Source organism: Cystoisospora suis (genome assembly GCF_002600585.1).
Source record: "Cystoisospora suis strain Wien I chromosome Unknown contig_1476, whole genome shotgun sequence".
Classification (NCBI taxonomy): domain Eukaryota; phylum Apicomplexa; class Conoidasida; order Eucoccidiorida; family Sarcocystidae; genus Cystoisospora; species Cystoisospora suis.
In genome coordinates this window covers 33,552-45,039 of record NW_027154276.1, presented here as the reverse complement: position 1 = coordinate 45,039, position 11,488 = coordinate 33,552, and the positions used below count along the sequence as shown (strand labels likewise).

The 11,488-nt window shown below is 49.7% G+C and overlaps 2 protein-coding genes across 2 annotated transcripts; both read right to left on the bottom strand.

The window, feature by feature from the left end:
- Positions 1 to 653: 653 nt before the first annotated feature.
- On the bottom strand, positions 654 to 2,683 carry CSUI_003350 (srs domain-containing protein). The gene is made up of 3 exons (XM_068063548.1): positions 2,023 to 2,683; positions 1,156 to 1,891; positions 654 to 839 (listed from the first exon to the last, which is right to left on the bottom strand). Exons 1-2 carry the CDS (start codon positions 2,513 to 2,515, stop codon positions 1,458 to 1,460), a joined length of 927 nt encoding a protein of 308 aa, XP_067924477.1. The 5' UTR covers positions 2,516 to 2,683; the 3' UTR covers positions 654 to 839; positions 1,156 to 1,457.
- A 6,884-nt stretch (positions 2,684 to 9,567) lies between these two features.
- Positions 9,568 to 11,184, bottom strand: CSUI_003349 (uncharacterized protein; the record flags this gene model as incomplete). Its single annotated transcript, XM_068063547.1, has 2 exons — positions 9,568 to 10,488; positions 10,620 to 11,184. Coding segments are annotated over 2 exons (996 nt in total), but the record flags the coding sequence as incomplete, so codon positions are not given.
- Positions 11,185 to 11,488: the final 304 nt, after the last annotated feature.

The window sequence follows — 11,488 nt, the reverse complement described above, 5'->3', positions numbered from 1 at the left end:
TTTCATGTGAAGAAAGTGTTTCTTTCTCATCCAGCCTTCCGAGTGTAAGTACAGGCCTGATTCGTTTCAGGGATCGCTTTTTTCCTTCTGTTGATTAAAACGAAAAGCATCATCTGACTTTGATTTTTGTGCCTTAGTAAGCCGTGTTTAACCTCTGAATAGAGAGGGAGAAGCCTGCTCTTGCCCCGAGCAAGGAGGACCGAGAATTTCATTCTTTCTTCTCAGACATCAAATGACGCATTCTGTCTCTCTCTGACAGCACACCTCCTTTTTCCCTTTGATCCAGAAGTCCCCTCCTATCATGAGATAAGCAGAGTGAAAAATCTGAAGTTATCTTTCTTCCCCTCTTTTGTCTTCCTTCTCTTCGGCATAACATCACACCTCACAAGCACCCATAAGTGCACGCTACTCCGCTACTATATCTTCCTTTTCTTTCCAGTCAACCACTCTATCAGTTAGTCAGGCAACCGACGAACAAAACGAAGCCAAATGAAGACAAGACAACCGCCTTGTAATGCAACAAGTGATTTTCCGGCAAGAATGACGAAGAAGTCGAGGATCGAAGTCATAGAGGCGGGGGATCTGTGGTGTAGATACACTGTCTCCGGTAATACAGGGTAAATGAATTAAGATACTTCTGGAGCAGCATCTCCTCTTCGTATGTGAAGAAGTGTCTCTGCGAAGTCGATCGTCTCCTTGGTGAAGGATCCTGACGGGACTCGAGGGGTTGAACGGCGGCTAGGGAGATCGAGTGTCGGTGCGACAGTCTACGAATCGCCCTGTGCTTGTCCCGCAGTTCCCTCCGCCAAGGCCTCGTCATTTTGGTGGTACGTTCATTCCTGGGTAGTTGTGCAGTGAAGACAAAAGGGGACGAAAAAGGAACTAAAGAGAGAACGCCTGAAAATGCGATGTACAGGAGCCAAGGTGAGAAAGACTTATCAATTGCGTCACGAGAAAGAAGCAAGATATATGTTCTCCTGAATGTGAACAGGCTCAGGGAAACAGAATGAAGTGACGATGTGGAACGTGTCCAGGAGGTGGAACCTTCACATACTCTGTTTACCCAACTAGATAACTGACTACCTATCTATGACTGTCTCTATCCACGTATGCTGCAGCAAAGAGACGTCTGCCCTAGGAACATAACCTTCTTACCGACACTTGCCCTCCAGTTCTTTTTCAGATATGCATCGTAGACCTTGTGTACTGGCGACCGTGAAGCTGGAGTGTCACTTGTGGAATGCTTGAGACCGGCTGAACCACTGACATCGAGAGCTGTCATGGCTATCAAGAATTGTTGAAGTCGGTTCGACGATGGGGAACCGAAGAAGGTCCAAATGAAAAAGCGACTCCTCAGAAGGGAGTTGCTGCCAATGAGGAAAGTCCCTGCTAGGCACGCTGCTCCTGAAAAAGTTGCTCTTTTCAACAGAATCACAAGTACCCTGCAGTTCAATATTTCAGTAGTAGAAACTGGCAGTGGTGAAGAATGCAAAGGCAACCACTGCGGACGAGCTAACAGAAGTGCCTTCGCCAGCAGAGGTCGTGGACGCTGTGGTTGTCTTTGACGTCGCGGAAACTGTAACTGTCACGTTGCATGCCGCATCGGCGTTGTCCTTTCTTGGATCCGGATAGACGCATTTGAAGCATAAGTGTTGCGTCTCGCTGGGAAGGGCTGCGACGCTGAATGTAAAGGAACCGTCGTTGCCCTTTGTGAGCTTTGCCCCTGGGACTAGGTCACCCAGTTTTGAAGCATTTCCTGTACACTCAGGACCCTTGAAAACCTGCGTGTCTGTAGCAGGGGTCTTCACTGTGCCTCCGCATTCGAACTTCTCCTCCTTGTTGGGTTCCGCAATTGTTGGGAGGTTGACACTCCTGTCAAAATTGCACTGCCCTGAAGGTCCAAACAGGACAGAAAACATTTGATTTGGCTGACAGGCCAATAGCGCAGTGAAGATCAGGAATATACGTCCTCTGTCATCCTTCCGCATCCGGTCGAGTCCTCATATGTTATCGTTGGCTTACTTTCTCCAAGTGGATGAGGCATGTCCACGGTGACGATACACATCTGGTCTTCAGACTTGTTCGTGCACTTGTAATACAACTTCCCCTCGGGTTTCGTGGGAGTATCGTCCAGCTTAACGGTGATGACACTGGATTCCTTGTCCATCGACGTTGAGCCGTTCACACCGACCGCATCAGAAATAGTCCCCACACAAGTCTTGCCAGTCGAGTCACAGCATTTACCCTTTCCTGTGTCTATGTCCGGTACAACCTTATTCGTGGGTTCCGTTTTCATTGCGCAACCAAACTTTGCTTCAAGTGTGTACGGGCTTAGTTGCACCGTTACCTTCCCTCCTTCGGCGGTAGGCGTGCACTCCCCTGAAGTTTCGCTAAGTCTCCTCGGCTGCGTTTGGACGGTTAACGACGCTGCATTCCATCGGCCGGCGGCTGCGATGTCGAGAGTCGACAACGCTAAAGCGGCAGTGGCGCATGAGAAGAGGAGGAAACGGTCCATTTCGACGAAAACAGCAGGGGATGATGACACCTGTTTTCCAAAGTCACGATCTCCCCTGAAAGGCCAAAGCAAATGACGGAGAAATGATGTCGCAACAAAAGGAGACAGGTTACTGCTAACGATGAATACAGTGCTTCAACAAAGGTGGAGTTTTGGCAGGGCTTCGGCATCTAGCAACACTGCACAGTTTCGCCGTAGCGAACACTGTCTGGTAGGAGCCGTTGTTGATGCATGCTGGTGACTCAAAGGGCTGGCGGCGAGGTTGAGTACGTGGTGGGACAGGGCTGGCCGGACAAGACACCCGTGTAGAGTGCCCCGACTGACTAAGCAGAACACGGCTGGCCCATGAGAGCTCGATAACCCGGGCGGGCTGGGTGTTGCAAGCCAAGAGAGGCTACCGCCTTTCCTAACTTCGTCGAATCGGAATGATACCTGTGGGAGATTGATGACAGACTGACAGTGCCGGTGCACCTTGGATCTGTGCCATGCCACATCAGCCGCGTGTTTTCGTAATTTCCCCTCCCCTGGCCCCGCTAGTTTTTCATTGACATGACGGCGTCGACTCGGGCCTGCCGCGACGTCCTGACAAGCACGTAGAGTGCGTGCCCGGCTTCACATGGGATAGCGACGGCTCTGGAGAGAGCCTCCTATTCTCTCGGTCGCCAGCGCGCGGTATGGTTCATGGAGAGGGGGGCGTCGCCGGTCCAGAAGCGCAGGAGAGACACAGGACATCGCAACTTGTCCAGAGAAGAACGAGCAGCGCTGCCAGAGCAACCGCGAGCACCACTAGGAACGACTGCCCTTCTCCCTGAATCAGGTGCATCGGACGAAAAGAAGAGCAGATTACAATCACGCTGCCTCGAAAGGCGAGAAACCTAATCGCTCGCACGGGGCCGACGGACCTTACCAGGCGAGATGTGCCGCGCCGACCTCCTCTGCCTCCACGGCACGGAAAGGAGCCAGCCACGCAAAAAGCTACAATGGCACAGGAATATCTTCTCGTGGAACTCGAGAGTCTAAGCGTGGTATAACCGGAGCTGGTGGTGCCGGGCACGAGGCAGGGAGTGATTCCCCTGTTTAACGAATTCAAGAGAGGGGGAGACCGTGCACTGCAGAAGGACGATTCGCTACTGTCAGGAGAATCTTAGGCGGGAGTTGCAGCTCTGAGACCACAACAGAATTAGAACTGAGACACGAGACGGCACAGAGGCAACCGGCGGTTTTGGAAAATGCGGACGGGAAGATCCGGCCGTCTGCCGGATACACATACGTGTATGAGCTGTGTTCAGGAAGTGAGAGGACCTAGTCTCTTGCGAAAGGCTCGATTAGCTTGTGAAAGAAATTTTTAAGTGAAACGAGAGTGACGTTCATATCACTCCAAAGGAGGCCCATCTTAGCACTTCCACCCTCAGTGAGAGTCCGCTAGTCAATCAGTCATCACTTTCAAGACAGTAGATCTTCTCGTTTCGTTTCCTCAGGCACTTTGTATCGATGGAAAAACACACCTACACTCCGTAACTCTATCTGAATCCCTAATACAGCGACAAAGGTTGAAGCTGTTCTGCCTTCTTTTTTCGTGTGTATGATACATTACATGTGAGCATATTCTCAGCAGTTCACCCGAGAGTACGTACAGCCCAGACTCGTTTCATGGAAGGATCTCGTTCTTGTTCTGCTGATACGGGTGACGTTCTGTCTCGGTCCCCTGTTACCAGTCTCGCGAAAGAGGGTCCAAGAAAATTCTTTCCGCTCTCAAGAGGAAAGAAAAACAGCAACTCCATCCTTGCCTCTCAAACAACAGCAACCAGTTCTCTCTCTCTCTATCCCACCAAGACGTTCTCTCCTTTTGTGAAATAAACAAACGATTCAAAGGTCCCAAGTTTTCTTTCTTTTCTTTTTCTGTCTTCCCTTTGTTCTCTCTCCATAATACAAACACGTGCCAAGCAACATACAGAAAATGACTATGTTCTCCTAGTTACGCTTTCTACCTTTCATTCTTTCTTCTCTTTCCACTCAACCAGCTGACAACTCCGCCAATCAATTGCCGAACAAAGAAAAGAAGGAGAAACACAACAAGAAAAACCTTTCATTACAGTGCGGTCCATGATTGTAAAAGATGAAAGAATACAAAGATCGGAAACCTCTGGAGAGAAGAAGAAAAAGAACGTGAGGTGTACGTACACCACCCCCACTATCTGCGATGTTTGTCAAACTAAGAACCCTGATTTCTCTTTCTTCCTCTTTTTGAAGTCCGTACGTAGCAAGGACGGTGACCGAAACTCACAAGAGAAGCAAAGAATGATAAAGAGGAATTTTGGGACGGGATTCTTCTTCTACAAAGAGAAAAACATCTTCTAGGTATCAAGTCATCGAGAAGACTTTTCAGCCGATATATAACCATATCCATGTATATATATATGTCCGTGTATATATATATATATGTATATGCACACCCTCTCTTCCTCTCATTGAACAAAAGCCATAGCAAGAGAGAGGAAGAAAGATAGACAGACAAATCTCCAAAAATCGTACCATACAGCTATTTCTCTTCTTTCTTCATCGTCAGATATATGTTTGTGTGACTTACATTTGAAGCCTTTACTGTGTATGTCCTTTCCGCAATTTCATTCGGAAAGCAGCCCTATCTCAAAAGAGATATACATGTAGACTGCTATAGAGAATGTGAGAAGAATGGACGACTAGAGCGGCTCCCCCCTCCTTCTATTTCTTCTCCTCGTCATAACTTTTTCTTTTTTTTTCCCCTTCTCTTCTTCACGAGAACAGCGGCTGAGTGAATGAAAGCAAGGTTGGAGAAAAATATGGAAAGATTGGAGAAAGGAACAGTACATAGACAGATAGCTCGACTATCACGCACCCTCTTGTATATCTCTCATCATTCATTCTGTTCTATGTCTACAGCCCTTCTCCTCTTTCTCTCTTATCCTTCTTCTCGTTTCTTCGTGCTCTCCATCAATGTAGTCTTGATCTCTCTTTTTCTTAGGCTAACAGCCTTCCTCCTATCTACCTAATTCTCTACTAATGTTCTCTCCTCCTAGAGTACGTACGTCCACTACAAGTCCTAGATCTATCAGCATACGGTTGTCTAACTGTGAAACTTCGCGAAAACAAGAAAGACAGAAGAAGGGAAAGAAAATGAAGATATCTCTGACAATTCTGTACACTATAAGACGTGATGTATAGAAATAACATAATGCAATGTGACCAATCAATCACAGATACCACCTACCTAGCCGTACGTTCTGTACGTACACCACCTGACAGAAACTACGAGAAGATCTCCTGCTTTCGAAGAAAGGTGTGGAGACACATTTAACCTAGGCCTATTCTTGATGTATATCACAAAGAAGACATCCCCGATGGTGACTGTGAAAAAGTTCAGAACAGCGAAGAGCAAACTGAAGACGTGTAATTCCTTTTGGAGGATAAATTTTCAGATCCACTGACTTTCTTATCTTTCTCTGTATCTGTCTACCCACGCGTGTCTCTTTTCCAGCTATGAAGAAAGGAAGCTTTTGTCTTGAACATTAGTAGTTTCATCAAGAGTTGCCTGTGATTTCTCTTCTTTGCAGACTCTGTTAGGTATCCTCTTGTATCGACTTCACCTGGACACCTTAGCTTTCATATTCCTCTTTCTGGGATTGGAGACACCAAGCTACGCAGACACACACGGCGACCCAGATAAGCACATACCTACACAGAGGCAGAGATCGATAACGATATACATTGCGCGATTTTGTTTGTTACCGGGAATCTCTGGCTAGCTCTGACCATTGTTTCCTTGTGACTGCCCTTATGCAAAGACAGGAAAGTTCTGTCTCACTTTTTAGTCAGCATACACACATCACGAAAGAGGAACTTTTCTTCCTTTCTTTACCTCAAAGCTAAAGAATCTGAGTTCCTCTGCTTCCAAGATCTTGTTCGAAGACCGACTGTCCCGGAGATACACCCTAGATAAAGACGCTGCGCACTGGTTTCAGCAGAAGGTGATAAATGAGTAAGCCAGCGAGGGGCGGCTCGACCGCTCGCTGGCTTACTCATTTAGATATATATGTAGCAGTGTCACTGCAGTGAGTGTTTGTAAGTGAGTGAACCATTGACATCGGGAGCTGCCACTCCTACCACGAAGTTGTAAATCCTGGTTGGACTAGGGGCAGCCAAAGCAAGTCCCGAAGGAAAACTGCTGAACGAAAAAGCAAAGAAGAGCTGCTGCCAATGAGGCAGGTTCCCTGCTACGAGCACTACTCCTGCAAGTGTTCCTTGCAGCAGAATCACAAGTACCATGCAACGCGGTTCTTACAAAGACAGAACACTGTTATAGACGGGAAAAAGACAGAGTTCCCTGTCTCGTTAGTACGCACCCCAGGCAGCGCTGGAGAATACAAAGGCGACTGCTGCGAACGAGGTAACAGTAATGCCTTCGGCTGCAGACGTTGTCGTGGAAGCAGTGGTTGTCTTTGACGTTCTGGAGACTGAAGCAGTTACTTCGCAAGTGGAGGACGGGTTTTCCTTGACCTTCTTCCTCGGATCCGAATAGTCCCATCTGAAGCATAAGCCCTGGGCTTCCGCCGGAAGAGCTGCAACATTCAAAGTGTAGCTACCGTTCCCGGCGTCCAGAAGAGTCGCTCCTGGGACTAGGTCACTGTGTTTCGATGCAGTCCCCACACACTTGGGATCGCTCTAACGCGTATAGCTTACTTTTCGTGAATGGCTTTCCGCATGCCCACGGTCACGATACATTTATCATTATTATATTGCAGCATTTATCCGGGGCCGACGTTACGCTCGGCTCAACCTCATACGTGTCTGAATGATCTTTGGATGCACAGTCGAACTCGGCTTTAAAGCTGTACGGATCGAGTTCTACCGTTACCGGCTTCGGTGCCGGGGCGGGCGCGCATTGTTTTGGAGTTGGAGTGACGGTAAGTTTCCTCGACTGCGTTCCGACCGTCACCGTCTCGGGCTCGGTCGGCCCCTAAGACGCCGGACGGCGACAACACAACACGATCATGGCGCATGAAATGAGGGACGGACGGCCCGATTCAGCGAGAACAGCACCAGATAACCAGACCCGCCTTCTTCAGGTTCCCTGCATCCGCTGAAGGCGAAAGAAAATGCCTATAAGACGATGCTCTGACAAATGAAGCTACGTTATTGTTGATATGAATACAAGGCTTCAACCACCCCGTTACTTGGCCGGCTAGCGATGCTGCGACCCACACACATCGTAGCGAATACTGTCTGGTAGTCGCCCCCGATGCATGGAGCTGACTGGCTCCACAAGGCGTCAGAGCGGGGGCGGTTGGCTGCCTGGTGGGACAGGGCTAGCCACACACGACACCCGTGGAGAACAGGGAAGTCCGGAGCGCTCGGTCCGGCAGTACGCGCGATATGACGAGCAGACCATGTGGCCTGTGCTGACTCGCGATGGTACCAGTGCCAGACTGACAGTGCCGGTACACCTTGGATCTGTGACACCGATTTCACCTGCCTGATCCCGCGCTGCAGACATTTCCTGGCGTCGTGTCCTGTTGTACTGGGCACAGGCAAACTATGTTCATGCTCCGGCTACGGGCCGCAAGGACTTCGATATCAGCGTCGGGTAGGATCACCTGCTATGGTCAGGACCAGCGACAAGTTGACCTTTCCATGCTCCCTCAAGAACTTGTATCCGCTCCGGCACCTCAGGGGAGACACTACGGCTCACTCGGCAAAGAGCGTGCGCAAGGCTGAGGCACCTCCCCCCATGACCGACCGCCCAGGAATCAGGTGCCCAGGACCTCGAGAGGTGGGATATTACAACCACAATCTTGTAAAGTGCTAGGGAAACGAAGGCTCTCACCGAAGAAGTCTGACAAGGGCCGGGTTCTTTCCCTCTACGCAGCCAGCTCGAGAGACAGCGAGGAGGCGCAGGGAAATCTTACGATCGAGCAGACGAGTGGGTTCTCGGTGCAACCGGACAAGTGCTTTTGAGGGATGAGGCAGAGAATCGGTTGTTCACCGGACCTGTAGGAATGAGGAGAACGACCCTCACACCAGAGAAGGGGGATGTTCAGAAGAGAGAATTACCGTGAGATCAAAATGCCGCAGCGAGGCCCCAGCAGAGGCAGAACTGAGAGATGAGACGGGCAGCGAAGCGATCGGTAGATTGGCTCGCTGCTGTCGAACAGGCTGTGAGGAGAAAAAGGGGTCCCCAGTACGGCGCACAAACATATCCATGTGAGATATGCTCTGCCTGTGTGCAACGCAGAGATATGTGGCCGCTTAGGAAAGGACAAACGTCTTTTTTCTTTTGTTGGTTCAAACCAAATCCAAAAGCAGACGATGTCTTTCTCAGTACCGCATTTGATGTCCTGACTAGAGAGGGAGAAGTGTGCTCCTGCCCTGCGCACCGAAGAACGAGAATTCCATTCTTTCTTCTCGAAGATCAAGTCACCCCTTCTATCTTCTCTCTTTGTGACAGCCCACCTCTCTTTTCCCCTGGTTCAGAAGTCCTCTCTTGCTTGAATGGTTTAAAGTTTTATTTCTTTCCCTCTTTTGTCTTCCTCTTCGGAATAAAATCTCACCTTGCAACACACAGAAGTCTACGCATTTCCCCAACTATTTCTTTCTTCTGCCCTTTCTTTCGATCAACCAAGTCAGCTGGTCAGGCAACCGACGAACAAAATGAACCAAAATGAAGAAGGGCAACCGCTTTAGGCGACCAACGATTTTGCATTAAGAAGGAAGACAAAGACGAGGACCAGAGAGTTGTGGAAAGGGGCGAAAAATACACTCTCCCGATAATACGAAGTACACGGAAATACTTGAGCCGCAGTATCTGCTCATCTCGCGTGAACAAGTGTCTCTGCCAGGCTCAGCATCTCCTTGTTGAAGAATACTGACCAGACGCGCGAACTTTAAAGCCGGCTAGGAGATCGGGTGTTGATGCGAGACAGCCCTACAATGATCTGTGCTTGTGCTGACGTTCCTTCCGTCGATTTTGCCTCCCATTCCTTTCCAGGTATGCATCCTAGACCCTGTGTACGCAGGGTTGCTCTCGAAAGATGTTTACATTAGAAGGTTCAGCCCTCTAGGATAACAAAGCGACATAGACATACGTGCAGACCGAGATTCGTGTATTCCCACACAGAGGCACATATAGGGACGAATCTATTGAGACGTGTTTGTTTTCGGGGACTTGTTTCCCCTCCTTAGTTCACTTTTGCTCTGTGGCTTTCCTTGAGCAAAGACTGGAAGGCTTTGTCTCGTTTTCGACCAACATACACACATGAAAGGAACACTCTTTAGCTGAAGTCTCTCTCCAGCTCCTTCCGCGGGACTGTCCCGAGAGAGGGTTCACATCGTGATCTGCCGAGCATACCAAGAATTGTTCGACGATGGACAAATAAAGAGTGTCCAGAAGAAAAAGCAATTCGCCAAAAAGGCGCTGCTGCCAATGGCGCAAGTCCCCGCTACGCGCAGGTATCCTGAAAACGTGCTCTTTCCAAGAAAATCACAAGCACCCTGCAGGTTGGCATCGCACTACCAGACACTGGCAGTGGTGAAGAATGCGATCACCAGGGCTGCGATCGAGGTAAGTGCAAAACCTTTGGCGGCAGAGGTTGTAGACGCTGTGGTTGTCTTTGATGCCCCGGAAACTGTAACTGTTACTGCGCATGTCGCATCGGGTTTGGCTGTTCTTGGATCCGGATAGATGCATTTGAAGCATAAGTTTTGCGTGTCACTGGGGAGGGCCGCGACGCTGAATGTAAAGATACCGTCGTTGCCTTTTGTGAGCTTTGCTCCTGGGACTAGGGCACTCAGTGCTGCTGGTTCCCCACTACAGTCAGGAGCCTTGAAAACCTGCGTGTCTGTGGCAGGGGTCTTCACTGTGCCTCCGCATTCGAACTTCTCCTCTTTATTGGGTTCCGCGATTGTTGGGAGCTTGACACCCTTGTCAAAATTGCACTGCCCTGAAGACCAAAAGAGGACAGGACACATTTGTTTTGCGGACAGGCCGAATAGCCTAGTGAAGATCATAAATATTCTTTTTCTTTCATGCTTTCGCATTTGGTCCGGCGCGCACATGTAATAGCCGACTTACTTTCTACAAGTGTTGCGGGCATGTTTACAGTGACGATGCATGTCCCGTTTGGACTGGTGCTCGCGCACTTGTAATACAACTTCCCCTGGGGTTCCTTGGGAGTATCGTCCAGCTTAACAGTGATGATTTTGGATGCCTCCTCCATCGATACTGAGCCGTTCACACCGGCAACTTCAGAAATCCTAAGATCACAACGTGCGGCAGTTGCATCACAGCATTTATCGTGCGCTTTCGCGCAGTCTGGGTCAGCTGTGTTCCCGTTCCCTGTCTCGATGCCACAGTCGAACTTTGCTTCAAGGGAATACGCACTGAGCTGTACCGTTAGTGTCTCTTGTTGCTTATCGGCGAACGTGCATTTTGGGACTGTAGGTGTGCTCAATCTCCTTGGCTGCGTTCCGACCGCCAACTCCGACGCGCTCACGCGGCTAGTGCCTATGACGCCGAAAGTCGACAACACCAGCACAATACGGGTGCATGAGATGAAGAAGGAACGCCCCTTTTTGAGGAAAAATGTAAGAGATAACAACAGTGATTCTTCAGTTTCACGATCTCCGCTGAACGCGAGAGATCGTGAAACTGAAGAATGCCAGAAGGACGACGGCCTGACACAAGCGGCCGCGTTACCGCAGGTGACGAATACAGCGCTTGAACCAAGGTGGCTTTCCCCGGGTACTTCGGAGGCTAGCAACACTGCATCCCACCATCGTAGCGAAAACTGTCTACTAATCGGCGTCGATGCATGGAGCTGGCTGCCTACTGAGGGGCTCAGTTCGGGGGGTCGTCTACGGGTGGGACAGGGTAGCCGCACGGGACACCCTTAAGGATGTACACGCTTCGGCTGTTCGTTAGCCGTTGGTGGCGCACACGGC